We start from the raw sequence: 21,885 nt of genomic DNA, 5'->3' as shown, positions 1-21,885 counted from the left end.
CAGCACAGCCCCTGGTGCTGGGGACACCCCTGACACCCTCTTTCTCTGCTGGCAGGAGCCTGGACCGCCTGGACTCTGTCGAGATCCTCCTACCTCCGAAGTTCCCAACCTGGGAGGAAGAATACAACCAGATCTCTGACAGCATCAACGAGTCCAGTTGCATCAACCAGGTGAGATGCCAGAATGCTGAGCACCACTGCACCAGTACACCCCAGTGGGAAAGGAGGCCAGCTGAGGGCAGAGAGGAACATCCTTTCCCCCCCCTTCAAAATAAGGCACAGGCTGCACTCTGGGAATTGCACATAAACCCTGGCAGCTTCACCAAAGTATCAACGCCTGCTCCTTAATTACAGCTCATATCAGACCCCCCTTCCCCTCGCTTTGCCTCCTCTCAGCACTGCTGGTGCAGCTGAAGTTACTCTGCCATGGCCACAGGAGCGATGCTTTACAGCAATGGGTGAAGCTCAGCGCTGCTCTGAGCACAGGGTCCCACCATGTCACCACCCAGAAGCACCTGTAATGGTGTTTGCTCCTGCTGCAAGCTCCTTGTGCCCAGTGACTGGGTACAGAGCCAATGCATCCAGCCTGGGACCCTGCAGCCCGTCACCAGGGACAACAACCCTGCATAGCTTTGAGGCCCTCATCCCTCCTGCAGCAGACTGGACCCAGGAACAAGATGCCCATAATTCGGGAGACTGTCCTGCCAGCTAGCTGGGGACATCTCCCTTGGATATCCCTGTTTCCCATGGGAAGAGCAAAGCTGAGGATGCCAGTGAGGTGCTGATGGTGGGTGGCAAACCCCTTGCCACTGGGTGGCCTCACAGACTGACCCCAACCTGCCAGATGCAGTCAGTGCAAACTGGTTTTAATACCCCATCCCACACTATGCCCCCTCCTTGGGATTACTCTGGAGCAGCTATAAGCCAGCTGTCTCACAGGCCAGGAAATAGCCCATGCTGGGATGAGGCTTCTGTAGAGGTCCCATGTGCTTATGTCAGCCAAGGGGCCTGTCTTTTTGGTACACAAGTGGAGGTCCCCAGGGCATCGATGGCTCCACAAGCTTCACCCAGCCCTTTCACTGTCACCCTAGGCCTCTGCCCCATCCTGTGTCTGTTCATACGTGTCTGCATGGGAACATGTGCACACATGTGCCCCATCAATGCTGCCCCACTCCATGCGCAATGATCCAGGGTGGCAGCACGAGGCTGGGGTTAAAGCAGCAGGATGGGCATTACAAAGCAGAGCATGCAGGAGGGTGAGTGCTGTGTGACAATGTTCCCCTGCAGCAGCGTGGGGCTCTGAGCTCTCCTCTGTCCCAGCCCAGCCTCTCCCATCCCTCGGCTGGTTTCTCCTGCTGTCACAGAGCAGTTGGAGCCCCTGGTGCAGAGCTCTGGGGCACAGGGCATTGCTCACGGCGTACGTGTTCCTTGTGCTCAGTCTCGTCCCTTGTACATCAACAGCAATGTGCTGGGTGTCTCACTGAGCAGAGAAGGGGTCAGGACCGTCGCATTCTTGTCCTTTGCATGTAAATCCATGGCTGAGGCTAGGTCTCTTCGTGAAGACAAGCAGTGGGCTCAGTCTGTGCTCTGTCCCTCTCTAAAACTGCCATTTAGCAGCTGAGGGCAGCAGCCCCATGAAGACATCGGAAGCGTCTTGGGGCTGGAGGATCTGAGCAGCCCACAGTGTGGCAGGGTTGGGATTTAGAGGCCTCCCAGGAACTGCGTATCTGTTGATCCAGGATGGAGCTGGTACAGCCACCGATGTGTGCTGGTCTCATCCTCCAGAGGTCTGACCTGCCCTTCATCCAGTGCCAGAGGCAGTTCCTCTCCTGCCCTCACTTCGGTGTGACCTCCAACAGCTTCCTTGTGTGTCCAGCAAGACACCAGTGTCCTCCCACATAGAAGAATCCCAGGTCTGAAAGAATTCCACTACGCTTCGGTTTGTCCCTTGCAAACCTCTGGAAGCCCGGGGTTCACCGGGTGTTGCACATCAACATCCATTTATCACAAACCAAGGGGACCATGGCCAGAGTCAGCTGGTGACCCCCAACATTGCTTATCCACACTTTGAGCTGTGCCCTGTATAGAAGGGCTGGACCCAACCACCAGAGCCAAGCCTATTCCTTTGGGTACATTTTGAACCTGGATTCTTCCCAAGATGGGCCATTTGGGGCAGCTTATGTTGGGTAGAGCTCAGAGAGTGGATGTGCTCTGCAGACCAGGGATGGAGAGAAGGAGAAGGCGTTCCTTCCCATAGGCAGTATCTGTTGGGCATCTGTCCTTATGCAGAGTGTGTGCTGTGGCTTTCTATGGAGAGAAGGCAGAATCGCTTCCATGTGGCTTCTCCTGATGCAGGGATAGAGGCCATAGCAGCAAAGTGGCCAACCTGACCCCATTGAGGTGAAGGGGAGTTTCCCTGACATGAAGCAGTCAGACTGCCCATCCACCCCAGCTCTGTGGGCTGTGGAAGCCCATTGCTGCTCCTGGCCACGCTGTGATGTGCTGGCCAATGCCAGGGGCTTCACAGAGATGCCAAATGGGAGCCACACCAGCCCTTGTCCAGCAGCCACAGGCAACCCATGTGCTCCAAGGGGTGTCCCAGCATTGTGTGTCCCGAGTGTGCCCTGTGTATATACATGGATCTATGGTGCATACAACAGGCTGGATGCATCAGCAGCTTCTCTCTGTCTGGGAGGCGTCCCGTGGAGCTTTGCCATGCCGTGTTTGTGCCGCTGTCTGAGGAGTCCGTGCGGCACCGTGCTTGGCATCTGATGAGCTCTGAAGTTTGTATTCAAGTGTCAGAAGCTGTGGTTCTGACAGCTCCCCTCGTCCTTGGTCCCTGTGCAATGGCTGTCTGTGTGAGGAGCTCCCCTGTTCTTGGCCTTTAACCTTCTCCAACTCTTTCTTCCAGATCTTTGGACCCCCCTCACTTATCCCTCAGATATTTACCCATGGAGAGCAGGTACCGTCCCGCTGGCGTTTCCCTCTTCCTTCTTCATGGAGCTTTCTCGGGTCAGCCCTGGGCTCCCGTGGCAGTGTGCAAGGCAGGCCATGAGGTCAGCCCATACCCAGGGCCAGCAGGAGGAGGAGGAAAAAGTGGAAGGAGAAAGAGGCAGTGCTCCCAGCTGGGCCCTGCAGGGCAGCTGGAGAGCTTGGTTCCCCTGGCCCCAGTGCGGAGTTAGGGACCAGTAGGGTTAGGGGGAAAGTAGATGAGCTCTTTGAGCCAAACCTTGTGTAGCTCAGGTGCCAGTGCTGGGCAGAAGAACTGTCCTTGAAGGCAAAGAAAGGGCCAGAAGAGATGGAAGTGAGCAACAGGGCCAACCTCAGCATCTCTCATCTGTATTTCAGAATGGTCTGACTCTGGTTTAAGCCGGGTGAGCCTCTCCAGAGCCCATGTTTGACCAGCCAGTGCTACTGGAGAGGGGGCATGGCTGGGAGGGCAGTGTGGGCAGCAGAGAAGCAGGGAGTAAAGCCCCTGCTCAGCTTACACCTCGCTGCAGCCACCAGGCCCTCTCCTGGTCCCTACAGTGGATGAAGCCCGATGTGCTACAGAACCCTTCCATACAGCCTGTCCCTGGCCAAGCGTGGAGGCTGTACCCCCAGTCCACACCTTCCCACCTTCTTTCCCTGCACCCGGCTGCAGGGCCAAGGCCATCTCCCCACACTGAAGAGCATGCCTGATGGCCAGGGCAAGGCCATCTCCCCACAGAGCCCCCCTCCCTGACAGGGGGCCTTGTCAGAGGCTGGATTTTAGCTCTCTCGTGTGTTCTCAGCCTCTCCATCAGAGACTGGGGGCTGTTTCACAGGCACTGTGTTGTAAGTCTCTCCTACTCCGCAAGCAGGGACCTTGCCTCCAAGGAAGGTTCCCTCTCCCCTCTCTCTCAGCAGAGAGCCGGGGCATCCTGCATCCCACCAGAATTGGTGCACCTCCCGGTCTCATCTGCTGTAAGCAGGACCAGGCAGCAGCAGCAGGGAGGGGAAGGGAAGGGAAGGGACGGGCTGTCTGATGCAGGGGGTGACTGGCTCTGCCCCTCTCCCCGTGCAGGCACCGGAGCCGGAGCTGGGGGAGCAGTACGAGGCAGTCTGCGACTCTACCTACAGCGAGGCCGAGTCGGCCGCCGCGGAGGTGCTGGACCTGCCTCTGCCCAGTTACTTCCGCTCCCGGAGCCACAGCTACCTCCGAGCCATCCAGGCGGGCTGCTCCCAGGAAGAGGACACGGGCTCCGTCCGCTCCATCTCCCCCCCGCCGACGGGCAGCCTCAGCGGCAGCAGGACCCTGCCCAACAACAGCAGTGAGTGCAGCGGCGGCGGACGGGAAGGGCCGTGTGGGGACAGGGGATGCGGCTGCCCGTCGCGTATGGGGCGCGTGAGGCACTGGGCTGGGGTACCTGTATCTCCAGCCATGCTTGTTCAAGACTTCGGTGGGCTTATGGGAGGCCATCAGCCAGGCATAGCACTTGGATGGCTGGGTCTCCGGATGATGCTGGACCTGGGATGCAGGCAGTGAATTGGCATACAGGTTGCCGGGATCCAGCCGGCGTGGCTGATGTGGCTTGCAGAGGTCTAGGAAAGCTCTGGACCTTTGCATCGCTGAGGCTTTAATTGGTTGGTGTTGTACAAGAGGGGCCTCCTGAGCAGCACACTGGTATTTCTCAGCTTGGCAGCATCAGTCTGGGCCAACAGAGGTGGGTGCACCACTGTCTGCAGGTTTAATGGTCTCTCTGCTCCGCGTAGGGCTCTGGGGTGAAAAAACTGAGAACCATCACCCATTTACTTCCCATGGACACCTTCCTGCTCCAGCACCCATACCCCAGCCCAGAAGAACTGCTCCCATCATGCGCCCAGTCCCTGAGAAGGGGTTTGGGTTTCTTCTCTGTCGGGACCCATCCTAAAGGGGCACCACCAGTGCAGCAGTGCTGTGCTGATGCCTGCTTCTCCTTCTTTGAGGACAGCATGGGGGTTGAATCATAAATCAAAGGGGTTCAGTAGCAGCTGAAGTGCAGGGAGCTCCATTTCACAAAGGGCTGCTCCTCTCAGGGTCTGTGTGGGGAGCAGGGCCGGGTGGGAGAGCCCTGACAAGCTGTCACACCTCTGACAAGCCAGGTCCTCCCACAAACGCCTGTGTCACTCGTGCATTACAAGGCAATTAGATCCCATTTGACAGCCAGCGAGACAGATGATGAGCTGCCCTTGATCAGCTTTAAACAAAGCTCTGTGCCTTGCGAAGCTGGAGACTCAAAAGCCCCAGTGAAACCTATTCATCTAATTGCCAGCTTTCGGCGGACAGCCACGCTGTCTCCTGAGCATTACAAAGGGCTCCCCAGCCCCAGCTCCTTCTTATTAGCAGCAGCACTGGGAATTGCTTGTTTAATAGGCTGCTTGTAATACAGAGCTGAATATTTGATGTCCAGGGGAAACAGGAAAGCAGAGGTGAACAAAGCCCAGCAAAAGCAGAGGAGAATCCCCAGTGTAGGGAGCCCAGCCCAGCCTCCACCCATCACACCAGTGACAGCAGGGAAAGCTCACACCAAGCCAGTTCCTACTCGAGCTCTTCCCAGTCTATCCCATGCCATCTGGTAATTCCACCCGTCCTCAGAGCATCCTGCTCTGGGATTCAGCAGCCTGTTCTCAGAAAGCCGGGAGTCTGCTCCTTATCCTGTGCCCAAATCTCCTCCAGGGAGGCCAGGGAACCCAGCTCTGCCCCCTGCTCCAGGACTGGGCTGTCTCTGTTGACCCATCTTACTAGCAGTTAAGATGCTGCTGAGGGTGTGAGCTCTGTAGGACAGCAACCCTCTGGTTCTCCCTTTCTGCTGACCCCCTGATGGCAGCTCTGGGTGCACAGCACAACTGCCTATATAAATGGGCTCCAGACACCATGTGCCTGTTCATATGCCAAACCTTTGCCAAGCCCAAGCTGGGCAGAGAGCACTACATAGGAGAGATACTCCCCAAAGTCATGACAGAAGAGCCACCCTTCAGCATCCAACCTGTTTTCTGCCTTCCTTTTGCTTCTTTGGTTTATTTATGTTCATCATTAAATTAGAGAGGTGGCTCCCAGAACCTTCACTGTGCTGGGAACCTTGACCCTGGAGAACCCAGCCCAGTCCCCTGGTACTGATGCTCTTGCAAGGGGAGCACGATTGTGCTCAGTGGAGGAAAGACCAAATGCCTGCACACCTCCGTGCACCTCTCAGCACAAAGCAGCATCGTTCTGACCAAATCCCCAAGGGCTGGTTCACTGTGGGATAGGTTTCCATGGCTTCTGGGAAAGTCACGTAGCACTGGTTTGTGAGGGATGGGTACAGGCACCCTCCTCCTCACCCTCCTCTGTGTGCAGTGCAGTCTGGGTGGGAAGGCAAGTTCTGCTCCTTTCCTCTCTTGGCTGTCATGGCCTTCTCTTCTTTATGGGGGAAAAGTAGTGATGTGAAGGCAAAAGAGAAACCAAAGCAGGCCAGGAGATGCTGTTCAACCTGTTCATGAGCAGCCAGAGACAAGGAGTAAGGAACCACCCCAACCCCATTGCTAATTCAATCAGTCAGAGCACCCTTTCAGGAGAGAGACTTATCATTGCCTTCAAACTTTCTCCTTCTTTTTGACCTAGATTTCACGTTCCAGAAATAGCTTGCTTTGACATACCAGCGTGAAAGGGATTAGAGTGTGTGTGTGTGTGTATGTGTGCACGCACGCGCCAGGGAAAGATTTGTGTTATGTGCTCCATCAGTGTTTGTAAGGGGGAAAAGCAGGCACATAAACATGTTCCATAATCTATTCATATGGCTATAGGACACAAAGAGATGTATGACAACTGTTTCTGTTCACATTTAATTATTCACCTCTCATCTTTTCCTTATTATGGACATTCCACTACCGAGCCCTGTGCCCTGACAGTGCTCCCTTTTCCCCAGGAAGCCTGTACCATGGCCACAACCCTGCTCTCCAATTCCACTGCCAAAATATCTCCGTCCTTCTGCCTCAGCAAAGCTGTGCTTGGTGCTCTTTGCTGCCAGGTTTCAGCAGCAGCACCCAGCTCAATAAGCTCTGTTCTGCTGCGTGCACGTGTCTCTCTGGCACCAGGAATGGCTGCGATGGGTTTGAGCCTCATGGAAATGTCACTTGTTGTGTCCCCAGAAAGGGGGGAGCTGCAGCTCTCCTGTGATGTTGTGCTGACACAAGCAGATGCAGATTGAAGGGGTTGCCCATAGGCTTAATACTGGGAAGTGAGCCTGGCTTCAAGGTCCTCGCCAAGCCTGCTCCTGCAAAGGAGTTGAAAGGCAAGCAGCTGCCAGCCTTTTCCTTTGGTAATATGGTTGGAAAGCCAAGTCCTTGCTGCTTGTTTTCATCAGATGACAGGGAAGGTAGTCGTCAGTGCTGTCCTCACGGGAGAGGAAGAGAAACTGAAGCACCAAGGGAGAGCAGAGCCTCTGGGGGGGGCAGCAGCAGGCATCCCATGCACAGTGCAGTGCTCTGCCCATGAGGCCACAGTGGTTGGAGGCAATGTGCCGGCCACAGCAGATACCCAGGGCTGAAGGGCCTGGCAGTATCCCAGCACGCTGGCCCTGCTGCCATCCGTGTGAATCGGGTGAGCACAGAGCTGCCCTGGTGTTGGGCAACCACAGATGTTGTGCTGTGTCCCTGCTGTTAGTGATGCCCAGCACCTCACTGTACCTCCCTGTGTGGCTACAGGGCTTGTGCCATTGCCCAGCAGCAACCAACAACGGTCTAACCTCAGACATACACGTGTCAGGACAGCAGGACTGAGTGAGGTTTACTGAGCACAGGCAAATGGGGATTTCTTTGTGTGCATTTCTCTTTGTCCTGTGTTGGCTTTCCTTTATGCTTTTCCATTACTTTTTCCATTTATTGAGCCACAGTGTGGGTACTTCTGAGGATTCAGGAAGAGATCAGCTCAGAGGTCCACGGAGCCGCTCAGCCTGTGTGGTTAAGGGGCTCTCATCCCAGAGCTGCTCTCCACCCCTAGGAAGCAGCAGAACTGAAAACAAGTTTTCTTGTTCCCTTTGATGGGCAGCGATGAGGAGAGGCCCTGGGTGCAGGTCCCAAGTCTCAGGGCTGATTCTCTGCTGGAATCTTCCTTTGGTCCCACTTTGCTGCTCTGAGAGCAGCAGCAGCAGCAGCAGCATATCCACAGCGATTCTGAAGTGGCTCAGCCCTGCCCGTACTGTGTATGAGCTCAGTGTGGTGCTTCCTCAAGGTGCTTTGATCTCTCCTTGCTGCAGACCAACCCTTCTCCACAGGCAGCGCAATGAACCCGCCGAGTCATAGATAAATCAGAGCATCCAAGCACTGATGCTAAGAGTGAGGAGTTAGGGCAGCACATACGTTCCTGGAAGGAGCACCACTGCCTGCAACAGCACAGGCCCTGCACTCTCATGGTGGCCACGCCATGCTGGGCTTGTGGGCATCCACTGCCCCGTCCCATGTCAGACCGCTGCGAGGTGTGGCTCTGGTCTCGCAGGTCTCTCCCTGCTCACAGTCTGGGGGTGCTTCATGCTCGGCTCTGGATGTCTGTGTGTGGAAGGAGTGATGGAGCTGGATGCTACTCCAGCACCTAGCATGTCTGTGCCCAGGGGGCCAAGTCCGACGTGGCTCCTGGCTCTCCCGTGCCCCCTCCGCACTTCCATCCTCCCTCATTCTGCCGTGCCGCGCCCGGTCCCCCCCCACGGTGCCCGGCAGGACGGAGCTGCCGGCGGGAAGCCCCCGCCCAGGGAAACACCCGCTTCCCCCGGCTTTGCTTTTCCATCCATTGTCTCCAGGCTGGAAACCCTCCCCGCCCGCCAGCCCCGCGCTCCTGCGGGAGCAACCGCGCTGCGGGTGCGTGGCCGTGGCCGGTCCCGGAACCGTGATGCCGAGCTCGCCCGTTACGGGGCCCCAACGCGGGGCCGCGCCGTTACCCCCTGCGCCGTGCCCGGTGCCCGGTACCCAACGGGAGTGACCGCGCGTGACCGCGCCCGTCGGTGGGCGCGCCCCCGGGCGGTGACGCGCTTGCGCGGGGCGGGGCGGTGACGCGCGGGGCGGGGCGGGGCCCGCTTTAAGGCGCGGCCCCGCCCGCGGGGCGCAGCCGGAGCAGGCGGGCGGGCGCGGTGAGTGCGGCGGCGGCCTCCGCGCGTCTCCTCCCTCCTCTCGCCGTTGCCCGCAAGGAGCAGCCGGACGCGGCCCCGGGCCTGTTCTTCCCCTCACCGGGTGCGGCCCGTCCTCCCCTCCGCGGGACTCGACCGAGCGCTCCCTTTTCCCCCCTTCCCTGTTTCTCCGGTCCCCTCCGCCCCTTCTTTGTGTCTCCCATGGCTTTGTGTCTGGAGCTCCTCAAGCAATGTGAGTGACTGCCCGGGGCGCGGCGGGCGGGCGGGGGGCCGGGCCCTGCATGGCTCCGCGGCGGGGGTGCCGCGCCCTGCCCTGCCTTGCCTTGCCTGCCCTGCCTGCTGCTGCTGCTGCCGCCGCCGCCGCTTGCCGGTGCCGCCGCCCCGCCGTGATCGCAGGTGGCGCTTCCGCTTCCCACGCGCGGTTCGGTCCCCGCGGGGGAGCTGCGGGGCGGGGAGGGGGTGCCCCGTGCTCCCACCCGGGCCGCCTTCGCTGTGTCCCCGGGGGCAGAGCCGGGCCCTGCGGGGCGGGGGGTGCTTGGCTTCGAAGCGGGTTGGGCTCCCCGGGCAGTTGCGGGAGGCCTTCGGGCAGCCTCTGTGTGCTGGAGGAAGGAGGCAGCGCTGAGCTGGACGCGTTCTTTCCCCCCGGACCCCGGCCCCGATGTCAGGGTGGTGGTGGGGTTCTCCCTCGCCTCGAGAAGAAAGGGGCGTTTATTGTCTTCAGTGTGGAGGCTGACATTTAGCAGCGCAGCAAACTGGCATCCCCTGGCCAGAGCAGGACTGAAAAGTCCGTTTCCTTTGCCTATGAGAACAGCTCGTGGCAGAAGGTACCTGGTGGTGCAGCCCGGCCTGGAGCTGCCTTTACCCTGGCCCAAGAGTTCAGGTGGAATGGCTCTGAATCTCATTGCAGGTGTAGCTCGGGTGATATGTGCGCTTGGTTTTGACCAGTAAGTCAGTGTAACTCTTAATTCCTCCTCCAGTCCTCATTAAGAGGTTCAGAAAGGCGGGATCATTTCCAGGATGCTGTTGATAGGACTAATACTGCTCTGCAAATGTATGGAGCTTGACCTCAGGTCGTGCAGATGTGTGTTTGAGACAGGAATTAGGATCTCTCAATTCCAGGCTGTACCTTGCCACTTGGGGGAGGAAGGGAAGAAAAGGGGAAGGCAAAAAAAAACCCCACAGCATGTGGCATTGGATCCGAAAATAAATTCCGATCATGTGGGATGATAACAAGCCAGATTGCCAAGTCGTGTAAGTTGGCAGACTTGACTCCAGAGGGTCCAAATTACTTAGCTGGTAATTGCTCTTCCAACAGGAATTTGGTGCTATGAAGTTACACATTCCTGAACGTGCAGAGAAAAGCAAGCCTGCCTAGTGATCAGAATTAGCCTGCTTGTCTTTTAGAGTAAGATAATTTACATGAGTGTGCTCTGCAGGGGTACCAGGTATTCAGAAGGAGGTTGTCTGAAGGATGAGATGTGTTGCAGTCATGGAAAACCTAAAAGCTCGTCTTTAAGGTGCAAGTGCGAAGCTGCTATATGCTATTTTTGCAGCTATGGCTTTCTATTTCTATTCCACTTCTGTAGTGGCAGCGTAGGAGTTCTTGGTATAGCTGAGGGCCCTGGGATCTGTAACTTAGCCCTTGAAGTGCTGAGGCATAACTATAATGCTGTGTGCCAGGTCTGGAAGGACAGGATGACCCTGTGCAGCCCCTGCCAGGTCCTTGTCAGTACAGGTGGTAACGTTGGTTTCTGTTATATATGACTTGACTATATGAAGAATATGGTGGGGTTGCATAAACCACGGAGGGCTCCGAGGCCAACAGGTACCTTTGTGGAACTTGATCGGCTATAGCTGGTGTCCCAGCAAACATAGTCAGCTGCTGGGAGAGCTTGCATTTCGCTTCGCAGCTGTGTGTGAGTCAGTAGTTGGATACTCGGTTGCTTAATGTGTGCATGCAGTTTACATTTGTGGACGCTTCTGACTACTTAGCTCAAGGTTATTCATCCGCTGCTCCAGCCTGATGTGTAATGCATGGGAGACCTGCTGCTCCGTGAGCTCATTCGTAGCTGTGCATGCTGCCAGAGCAATATAATTTAAAAAGCATTTAATGGATAACTGCTAACCACCAGGCGCTTACAAATAACTGTATGTCAGTTCTTGTCTCCTGTATAGATCCTCCCTGTTTGAGTCCAGACTGAACTATTCACCAGAGCCTGTAAAAGTCACTCTGTGACACTTAATTTCCCTACCACCACCCCACACTACACACCTTCCTGCAGAAGCCAGGTGGCAAAGCTGTGCTGCACCAGGGCATGGTTTATCTCCTCACCTGATACTTTTGCTCTGGATAACCTGTGCAAACAGCCTCAAATATTTAGTGGATTGAGGATGCATAATTGGATTCAGTGCGGTGGAAGTTACAGTAACATATGTGAGCTGGAAGGATTAAGGCTGTACGGGCATGTGGCCCTGCTCAAGAAAAATCCACTTTAATTTCTGCAGTGAAAAGTCATCAGTGTGTTTTCCTATCAGAGCAGATTTAAGAAGGGAGGGGAGAAATACTAAGTATGATTGCTGTTGGCTTTGAAAGGTGATTAATGTTCAGGCTGTCGGATCAAGTCCTGTGAAGGCTGTAGTTGGGTTTGAGGTTGAGAATGGGGAATTTGAGTCCCTCTGGAAGAGCTCACAAAAGAATGAGTTTATCCTTCCCTTCTCTCCTGGTCTCCATGCCAGGCTGCCACCTGGAGAGAGGAAGAAGGGGGGGCACAAAATGACACTGAAGTGTTTGATATGAGCTGCCTTTAAACAAGTGGAAGTTAAACTGTTTGCAGATGGGTTAGTTAATGAGAGGAGTGGGGGTTCTGTCCTCTTCAATTTGTCTTGCAAAATTAATGAGTTGCTGGTTCTTTGTGCAGATAGTCACACACTAACTCAGCCTTCTGTCCGCTGGAGAAGCAGTGGCTGAAGTCCTGATCTGGGCTTTAGCCCTGTGCTTCACTTCTCTGGTCTGATGGGGTGTGGATTGTAAATGCAAAAGGCACCATTTCAAAAGCATTTGCAATGTCCACTGAAAACAGTGAGCTGGCTGTGCAGGTACATCTGCCCATGAGAGTCTGATCTTCAGTTTTATGGGCAGCATATGGTAGGGCAGTACCTGTGTCTACATTGCACAGTGTGGGCTGCTGTGGAGGGTAGGTGACAAGCAGTCGGGGGAAGCAGTGATCCCCCAGACCAGAGGCTGATTCCTGTAGAGGACAGGGCTGTGGGCTATGTGTTATCAGGCCTCTTCCCAATTTCAATAGCATTTCAATACTGTGAAAGAAGACAGCTGGGTTCTGATCATCTCCTACTTCCCCCTGGGGTTCTTGGTGGTGGGCTTGGTCTGTGTTGTGAAACTGCCAGTAAAGGCATGGAGGTGCACATGTACCTACTGGGGTGCAAGGAGGATGTCCAGTACCTGTGTGAGTGCTGCAGCCTGCCTGCTGCTGCCTCATCATAGGAGGAGGTGCACACAGGAACCTGGTTATCCTCACAGCTCTACAGGCTCTCTGGGGTTATGTTTGTCTGCCCTGGTAACACCAAGAAAATGCAGTCAGTCTCTTTAAAAGGGACTTGCTTGAGACAGGCTGTAGCTTGCTGCACCAGACAGCAGTGCTCAAAAGGGGCATAATGTAAAGATGCAGACGTTTTAAACACTTGCACTAGTATTTACATTAAGGACATGCTGATCATCAGTCTTGTGTATCTGATTTGGTGCTCTTCATTAAGACATCCAGGTTTCACTGTAATGATCTTCTCAACCTAGTTCTAAGAGATCAAAGCTTAAGCAACTGTGTTGTCTCTCCAGTTTGAAGTTGGACAAGAAACTTGAGTGGTGAATGTTTCAAAGGTCCTTACTTACAGATTCTTACCTGTGGTGCAAGTCTTTCAGAGCTGGAATTAAAGATTAGAAGTTGTATATGCCTTTACTGAGGTGCTGTCATAGTGCAAGGAGATACTTGATGAAAGCTGGAAGGTATTTAAGGGTTGATAAAAGGGAATTTTTATTGCAAGCTCTTGTCGTAAGAGTAGTCAAACTTCTAAAATCTATTTTTCTTGTTTCTTATATTCTGGGAGTAGTTGAGGATCTGACTAGAAGGAGCCCCAGCAGGGAATTTGCTGTGCTCAAGACTAAAACTGTGGATACATGAGGGTGGGTGTATCTACAGCTGCATTAAATTGAAAGCTAAAATTGGAAAGCTAAAGCATGGATATTACATCCTCCGTAGGCTTCCTACATAGGACAGTTCATAAGACAGTTACCTGTGTCTGAAGCTAGAAAGTGAACCAAAGGCTGCTGTGGAGTTGTCCCCAGGGGAATCCCTGGACCCTCTGCTAAAGACCTGCATTAGGAGCTGTGCTAGGAGAGCAATGTGTGTTGGGGCAGCTTGTGAGCCAGCCCACTGCTGCAGCACTGCTCTCTTTGCCTCTTGTAAGGTCACTTGAGCAGTGGCTTTGTCAGGAAGCCTTCCTCATTTGAACCCTGAGGCTTTTCTCTGTCTCTCAGCTTGGCCCAAACATGGGGTCCTGAGTCATGACGTTTCTGTCCAGGAACTCTTCCAGGCTTTGGTGTGCTCTGTTGAATGATGACCAGTGTGTTCTTGTCTGACCTGCTGCTCCAGCAGCAGTCCTGGGCTGGGAATTCTGGCACCTCAGCAGTGCTACTGAGCAAAGCAAGCTCCCTGGTGATGCAGAGCTGGTGCAGTGCCCAGCCTTGTGCAGCACGGACTGGGACTTTACAGGCAGAAGGTGGCTTTGGGGAGGTGGGTACTAGTAGAATAGAGCTGGAGAGCTTTTCCCAGTGCCTGAGCAGGTGCTTATTCTGATCCCTTGGAAATAAGAGTGCTGGAAAGCGATTGCACCTCCTTAGCTCTGGTCCTGGACAAAGTAGCTGCTTTGCTTTGAAATCACTGAGTTTCAGTGAACCTGAAGTTTGCAGTGTGAGAAAGGCAAGGCTTTGAGCTGGGGAATCCTGAGTGCAGCCTGTTCCTTCAGCCACGGAGCTGCTGCTGCCAACCTTTGTGCTTGGCACCAGGCTCCAGTGTCCGCATCTCACTGCCACCCTCCAGTCTTCTAGGGCATTCTGGAGGCTGCTGCTGCTAATAGTGGTAATACGCCACACATTAGCTTTTATCACTGCTCTGTGAACGTGCTCACTGGAGATGAGTGCTGCAGAATCCTCTGGGTTGCTAAGAGGAGGCTGCCAAAGAAGGATCTTGCAGCCCTGCTCACTCAGGAGTCATTCATGCTAAAGTCAAACACTGAATTGGGCTGATGGGGCGAAATCGGCTCTGTGGTGGAAGGGAAAGAAAAAGCTTGTATAGATGCCTTCAGTTGTGTTGCCTGTGTAGCTGCTGGTGCAGACGTTGTTCCCTGTCAGCTGTGCAGGGTGTGCGTGCTGCTGTGTGTGCTTTCAGTGGATGGCCTGGCTGTGGCAGGTCTGTTTCACCTCATCTGCTTGTTCACTGCGGGCAGCGGCTGGGGCATCCCCGGCTTTTGGCTGTGGGATGCTTTAACCCCTTTTCGTAGTGCTTCAGGGGACAGAGTCAGTGTGGCATCAGGACTGCCTGGTCTGCAAGGTTAAGAGAAGCTGTGGCTGCTCCATCCCTGGCAGTGTTCAAGGCCAGGTTGGACACAGGGGCTTGGAGCAAGCTGCTCCAGTGGAAGCTGTCCCTGCCCGTGGCAGGGGCTGGAGCTGGGTGAGCTTTAAGGTCACTTCCAACACAAAGCAGGCCGTGATCCTACGAAAAGGGAGGCAGTGCACGTTGTGTGCGGGCTGCGGGGTGGACGGCAGCGAGCGGGAGCAGTGCCGGTGCGAGCGGCCCGGGGTGCAGCGGGGAGATGCCCGGGGCAGGCGTGAGGGGCCTCCAAGGGGGCTTCTCACGGCTGCTTGGACCGGTGACAGAGCGTCCCGCCCCTGCGGCGTCCGCGGAAGCCTGTGGTTGACCCGGCCGCGCTGCCGGCCCTGCCCTCCCTCCCTCCTGTGTCCCGAAGCGGGCCCGGCCCGGTCTCAGGGCGGCGGCAGCCCCCGAGGCCCGGGCCCTCGCCGCTTCGCTCACGCCGCCCGCGCTTTGCGGCCGCCGCTCTTTGCAGCAGGCCGTAGGGCGAGGTAAGCGGCCGGGCCCGGGTCCTGGGCCTGCTCCTGCTCCAGGGCCCCGCTGCCGCCGCGGGGCCGGGCCGGGAGCGCTGAGCCGGGGCCGCTGCGGTGACTGCGGCTCTTGCGCTGACCCCGCGGCCGGCCCGGGCCGGTGCGGGTGAGGGGCCCTTCGAGCCCCGCACGGGCGGTTCCAGCCTCGCTCACGGCGGAGCGGGGCCGCTGCTCCGGTGAGTGACACCGGCGGCGGGGGAAGCGGTGCGGCCCCTCCTGCTCGGCCCGCTGTGCCTGGGGAGCTGGCCGGGCTGGAGGGGCAGCGGGTTGCCAGGCCTGCAGGGGAGCGCTCCCCAGCCTGTACTTTGGGTATTAAATACAGCAAGTTGTAACAGGCAGGATGAGGTGCCTCGCTTTTCCCCTCTTCAAACTGCTGTGCCCAGTCCCCGATAGCAGTGGATAATGTCCCTCCACGGCCCCAGAGCAGTTGTGCTTTCTACAACAGCTTCCCCAGCACGCAGCTGCAGTGGAGTTGAAGTTCCATGAGCTTGCTGTGATGGAGCAAAGAGATCAGACTAATGAGGCCGCCTCAAATCAAAGGACAGAATGGGGCCAGCCATTTGGGCTGCAGGTGTTGTGACAGCGGTAAACTTTGAAGCACTGTCTGCTTGCTTCTGGCACTGCTGTTTGTGAGCTTACCTTTGATTTATTTGTTTCAGGGCTCTGAATATCTTGGGTGCTGGAGGAGGCAGCTCTAAAAATAACTTTAGAGGCTGGTTATTGCCAGGGTTGTTATTTCTGCTTCCCTCAGGTTTCTTTCCCTTCTGCAGCTGATGTCTATTTAGTTCTGCAAGGCCTGGCTCAAACAGAAAATCATGTTTACTGCTCTCTCTGAGCTCTTGCTCTGTTAGGCAATGCACTTCGGGTGAGAGTGATGGTATGTTCAGACAGCAGGTGGATGTGATTGCGGTTCTGGGTGAATGAGCCCATGTACCAGGAACAGCAGGCCAGAATGAACTGAAGAAAAGTGAGATAAAGCCTATTTGGAGAGTAGAAATGTAGCTTGCAAAAGCTAGAGCTGCTTGGGTGCTGTCCTGCAGAAGGAGGTGTGCGGGAATGTGAGCATGTGGTGGCAGTGATTTGAGGAAGTCCTGTTGTCCCGTTTCTCAGAAGCGTGCCATGGGATGGCTTGCTGGATCCTGACAGTAACCCTGGTCACTACTAATGCCTTAACGCAAGCCCTGCAGTTGTGTGTGAAGTAATTTAGCAGACTAAAGTAGGAGCCTGTAGATGTGTAGTGTATGAATACTCTTATGACTGAGAGCTGCTGCTGCCACAGCTGAGGGTACATCTGTTACATCTGCTTTATGTGAATTCTCATGGTGTGATGCTTTTCAGCATCACTTCTTTTCAAGTTGGCTCAGTTAGAGTTTTAGCCAGCTGTGCCCCTTACCACAAAACCTGATGACTGCTCAGACTCGGCATGCCCAATATTAGGGACCTCTGTCTTTCATGCCTTTCTTCCCCATTGAATTGCAGAAGAGGAGCAGAACAGCTCTGGGACTGCAGCAAGTGCTGCCTGACTAACAGGTGCTGTAGGGTGGGGAGTGGAGATCAGTCAGGGAGCCAGATTTGGCTTAACATGTCCTCAGCAGCACGGTAACAATATAACTTACACTGGCAGAGACTGCTCTTCTATGTCTGTTATTGATTTGCAGGTTGAAAACAATATGTATGACTTAGGTAAGTAGAGGGTCCAAATCTTCTTCATATGACCTATTTCAAATCCCGAGTGTGCTTAATAATCCTTGAAGGTGGAGTGTTAGCTGGCATGAGTCACTGTGGATCAGTGGTCTTGGGTTGGTTTCTTTTGTCTCTTCCCCCCCACACATGCATGTGATGCTAATTGTAGCAAGCTGAAAGGCACTTGAGAGCTTTACTTGAGTGTGGTGGGCTGAGAAGCCTCCTAAACATGTGGGCAGGCTACAATGGAAAGGAGAACTTGTCGTGAGCGGGGAGGAAAAATGATCTAGCTAGATTCCAGCACTAAAGAACAGGCTGTGCTGGGAAAGATATCATGGGTTTTACAGGCTGGAAGGGATTCTTTTTATACTTGGCCATGCTTTGGGGGTTTTAGGCTCACCTGGCAAACTTAAAAGCAAGGTTTTTATTGTGGAATGATGTACTTCTACAACAGCTTCTCTTATTTCTGTCAATTACTACGCTTCCAACCACAAAAGAGCTTTCTTGTTCTAATTGGCCTCCTCCTGTTTGGATTAATCAGGGTTACTCTGTCACCATGGAGATGATCTGATGTCACAAGCTGCAGCATCACTGAGAAGTGGCTGGGAGGCAATTCCTAATATTCACCTCATCCTATCCAGCCTGGTAATCAATAGCTGGGAGCACAATAGGTTTCAGGGGTATAGAGCTTTTAAATGAGCTTAAATTACAGCTGTGATTTTAAGGCTGTTGCTTCAGAAGCAATGATGGAAGAGGTGTAATATAACCACTTTCTTGAAACTACTTTCACTGCCCTGTCTCTTGTGAGCTCACTTACTTGAAATAAATACATGGCAGGAAGCCCACAGTCTCCAGTTATTGCTGTGCTGCTTCACTTGAGCCCTGTTAACAACCAGTTGTGAGGCTACAAACCTGGGTACCCACTCAGCTGCATTCCAGTCACACCAGGACGGGTTCCAGCTCCTGTGGCTGGGTACCAGGTGTACTGAGCCTGTCTGTCTAGCCCTGCCATCAGTCAGAGAGGCTGATGTGTCACCAGGGTGGCAGTTTGAGGAATGTTTTGGGGTCTCTTGCCTTCCCAACGCTTCTGAGGCAGTTGTTCCCACTGTGGGAATAATTAAACAGATAATGGGGTTAACTGGGCTGCTGAGAGCTATGAGATGAGATGGTGAAAGCCAACAGCATTTAACTTATATGACCTCATGTACGAGCTCTGAGATGGTAACATAGCAGAGAATTGGGCTTTTCTTGGCTTAATTCTGCTCTTTGCTAAAATGCTGGGAACTTGCTGCCTATTTCCTGAAACTCATCACTGCAAAGGCTGGGTTTTGCTCTGTGGAATCTCTCCCATGCATTAGTCCTCAGCTTTATTCATTTTCTTTAAGGGGTCTCTTTGAGAGTATGGCACAGTGTGCTTGATGCTGTGTCTTGAGCTGTAACAGCCTGCTCAAATACTAACTCATGGGAGGCAGGATGCTCTCCAGTGCCCAGCTTAGTAAGCAGGTAGCTAATGCTTTCCAGTTTGCCCCTTTTGATAAAGGGGCTTTGTCTTGGCTATCACAGAAAAGCATGTAGTCTTTAACATTTCTGTTTGTATTAGTCTGATATTAGGGAGGAGGCATTTGGATTTGTCCCTGTTTGTGGGGTGTATCTGGAGCTCTCACACTGCTGGGTGCTGCCCCCCCTCAGCAGGAACCTCGTGCACTGCACCTGCACGCTTTGGCTTGGGCTGCTCTGAGTGTAATCTATCAAGGCTGGCACTTGCTTGGCAAGCACAATAGTACATCTTCTCCCTTGTGCCTTCCTTGTTTTAGGCATCCTTGTATTCAGACAAGAGAGATAAAATTTCATGGAATATGGAAGCTGAAACAAGCTGACTTTTTCAGGGCGAGAGAAATTCCTGGCTGTTTTCCTGCAAGGATCAAAACTGGTTTTCAGCAGTTCTGCTGGCAGACTCCTCTTCTTAATTTATCTTGGGGACTGCTGGGCTTATAAGATGAAAGGCTAGAGCAGCTCATAGCATGAAGACAAAATGTGTTTCACTTTGTCTGTTCCCTTAGAACCTTTGATAATTGTCCTGCTTAGGGAGCAGATGTGACTGAAAGACCAATTGCATTTCAATCATGTTTATTTGTAGTGCTGTTGATCTTAAATTAGCTACCTGTCTGGCCAGAGATGCTAACCCTGCTTTATAACCAACACTGGTTAAAAGCTGCACAGGGCAGGAAATGTTTTAGTTCTCTTCTAACACTGGTCACTGATTGCTACAGGCAACCCACACCAAGGCTACCTGACTCTTAAAGACTTCTAGCACTAGAGTTACTGTAGAGGAGAAAATGAATGCAGAAAGGTCTAGGATTGAAATGATTTAGGATATTTATTAGTTGGGAGGCAGATTTCATTCAAGAAGAGTTAAAAGCTCATTTACAAATGATGCATGGTTTGCAAGTTTAGGTATATTTTTAGCATGCTTTCAGTTTTCCGTGTGTGTAGAAAACTACCTTATCTATGGGAAGGGTAAAATGAAGCTTCCCTTAATACAGCAAATCAGCAAATTCCAAAGTATTTGGGAGTTTCCATTAAAGGCTATGAATAGGTTGCTTCCTAGAAGGAAGCTAGTCCTTCTAGGACAAGCCTTCGACTTGTGGGCTGGTCTAAACACTGTTAACACCAACAAATCCCTTTATTGCATGAGCAAGTTGCTGTGAAATTTCGTGTTCTTTCACAATAAGACTCTGCTTGGAATTCCTTATCCCCCAAACTTGCTTGTGCCCTGGGGGGTTGAACTGGGCATAATTCTGAGGATGAGTCCATGGTCTGATATTCTCAGTTGCTCTGTTCTTCTGCCAGTGATGACTTTTGGCAGGCTTGAATGCCAGATGCGCATCAGATAATCTGACCACCGTATGATCTCCACTGCCAGGTTCCTTCCTGCAGTACTTGCAGGTTTCTTGAGTCCCTCAGGCTGACTTGGTTGACATCTGTAATGATGCACTTGCAGAACAAACCACTGAGGTGCTAGCCAAGGTAGGCTGAGTACTTGAGGATGGGAAGAGAAACCTCAAACCTAATGTCCTGCAAATGAATGTGCTCTTCTCCTGCATTCTCTGGAATTCAGATGTAAGGGAATGTACCTATCATTCAAACCAGTTTTAAAAGATACCTTTGTAGAAGGTGGTCATCTATAGGATGGTGAGTAGCATCCAATTTACCAGGGAAGAGCAAGTGGGCCCTTAAGGGTAAGCCTGCAAAACAGATCTGAGATATTAAGGGAAGTGGCATTCCTGCCTGAAAGATAAGGTGGGAAAATTGTTACAAGTTTGCCTGGGCATCCTTCCAGCACTGGAGTTCCAGGTGTTCTTTCAGCAGCAATTGTTTGTGACACTGAGTGCTTGTTCAGATTACAAGTTAACAGAGTGCATCCTGCAAGCCAGCATCTGGAGATGAAAATCACTTTGGTTTGTGTGATCTCTGATGAAGACTTTGAAACTAGAGCTGCCTGATCCTGTGGCAGCAGTGGCCATGTACACTTGGTCAAAGGGAAACAGAGCTCCTCCAGACCAGAGATGAAGGTTAACGAAGTACAGATTTGTGTCCAAAGCAAACTTACAGGGCAGGTGCTCTTAAGTAAATGACTAAAAGTGAAGTTACTTAATGTGTGGGAGCCTCAGGTCCCCATTGTGGTAAGCTGCTGTGCTTCAGAATGACAAGAGTAGGACTTTCTTCTTGGTGTGTCTTTACCTCTTGATAACTGCTGGTCAGTGAGTGGCAAAAGATGAGAGTCCTGTTTGCTTTAAACTTAAATTTGCTCTTTAAGTCTTGTCCATTGTTTTCTAACACCTCAGCAGAAGGAAGACACTTTGATGAACCAAGGACTGTGCTTGCCTGGGCTCTGCATGCTCATGTGGAGCACCCCTTACTGATGCTTTATCACCTGCAGGGAAAACACAAAGTGGACAAGGGTGGCACTTGGCTTTCAGTCTTAAAGCTCTCCTTGTGCAGCCAGTAGTGACACACTTCAAGGATGTGAATCACTGCTGTGTCAGTGGTATTTGCATATTTTGGGCAGACTTGCTGCACTGTGGTTTGGACGACAGTGAGAAACTTTAAAGATGGAAGGGAAGCATAGCTGGATAACGCTGCCAGACCAGCTCCTCATGCTAAAATCTGAACTGTCAGTTCAACAGTGTTAAAACGGGTGCTTAATCCTGCTTGCAGGATTACAAGCAGCTTGTCAACAGCTAGTAAGTGGGTTTGCAAACCTGCACACCTGGCCACAGAGGCAGTGTGACCTCCTGCTCTGTCCCCAGGAGCCACCACTTGTGCTTAAGCTTTCATGGATAGGTCTGTGCTGGTTTAAGAGAACCTATTCATGCTGTGCTGTGACAAGGACAGACCTGTGGTCTGCTTTCTTCATGCAGCTGGCTTCTAGCTACTAACAGCCTTCTAACTTGAAGGGACGGTGGATGCTGTTCGGTTGGCCTCTTATACTGAGGTTCTCTGAGCCTGTTCATCCATACCACAGCTGATGCACACCAGCCTTGGCACTGCTTGTGATTGAGTGTGGCTGCTTCTGGCTGTGTTGTCTTGGAGTTTGTCTTGTGTAATGCATCAAGGTCCAGTGAGCAGAGTCAGTAGGCTGCTAGTGGAGTCTCTTGCTGTGAACCAAGTGCTGCAGCTCTCAGCTCTGTGGGTTGATGCTTTCGTTGCTGTTTTCCTGCATCTCTGAGTGGTAAAGATCAGAGCTGGGCTTTTTACAGAGCTACAATCACAGATGTAGGAAAGAAATAGTCCAGCGGTATCTGCCAAAGGGGGAACTTTGCATGTTCTGCAGTCAACTTGTACATAGGGGAACTGTGGTCTCCACAGTTTCAGCATGTTCCAGTATCTAAAAACTAGAGTTCATTTTGCCTCTTAT

At 53.1% G+C, this 21,885-nt stretch overlaps 2 protein-coding genes across 7 annotated transcripts in view; one reads left to right on the top strand and one right to left on the bottom strand.

The window, feature by feature from the left end:
- The window catches only part of DLGAP4 (DLG associated protein 4), a 128,695-nt gene that overhangs the window by 84,108 nt on the left and 22,702 nt on the right, over positions 1 to 21,885 (top strand). For 4 of the 6 annotated variants that reach the window (XM_061441664.1, XM_061441667.1, XM_061441668.1 and 1 more), the window contains 3 exons: positions 56 to 170; positions 2,911 to 2,961; positions 4,045 to 4,291. In XM_061441664.1, coding sequence (XP_061297648.1) covers positions 56 to 170; positions 2,911 to 2,961; positions 4,045 to 4,291 — 413 coding nt within the window. Of the gene's footprint in view, positions 1 to 55; positions 171 to 2,910; positions 2,962 to 4,044; positions 4,292 to 9,055; positions 9,327 to 21,885 lie in introns of those variants that run through there. The other 2 variants (XM_061441666.1, XM_061441669.1) reach the window with 2 other exon arrangements.
- Positions 6,096 to 10,056, bottom strand: LOC133262470 (CCR4-NOT transcription complex subunit 3-like). Its single transcript, XM_061441671.1, has 2 exons — positions 9,417 to 10,056; positions 6,096 to 6,469 (listed from the first exon to the last, which is right to left on the bottom strand). Exons 1-2 carry the CDS (start codon positions 9,994 to 9,996, stop codon positions 6,465 to 6,467), a joined length of 585 nt encoding a protein of 194 aa, XP_061297655.1. The 5' UTR covers positions 9,997 to 10,056; the 3' UTR covers positions 6,096 to 6,464.

Source organism: Pezoporus flaviventris, unplaced genomic scaffold, assembly GCF_033815535.1.
Source record: "Pezoporus flaviventris isolate CSIRO_AGI_PZ_B2104156 unplaced genomic scaffold, CSIRO_AGI_Pfla_v1 ptg000213l, whole genome shotgun sequence".
NCBI classification, from domain to species: Eukaryota; Metazoa; Chordata; class Aves; order Psittaciformes; family Psittacidae; genus Pezoporus; species Pezoporus flaviventris.
This window is presented reverse-complemented; position numbering and strand designations above follow the sequence as displayed.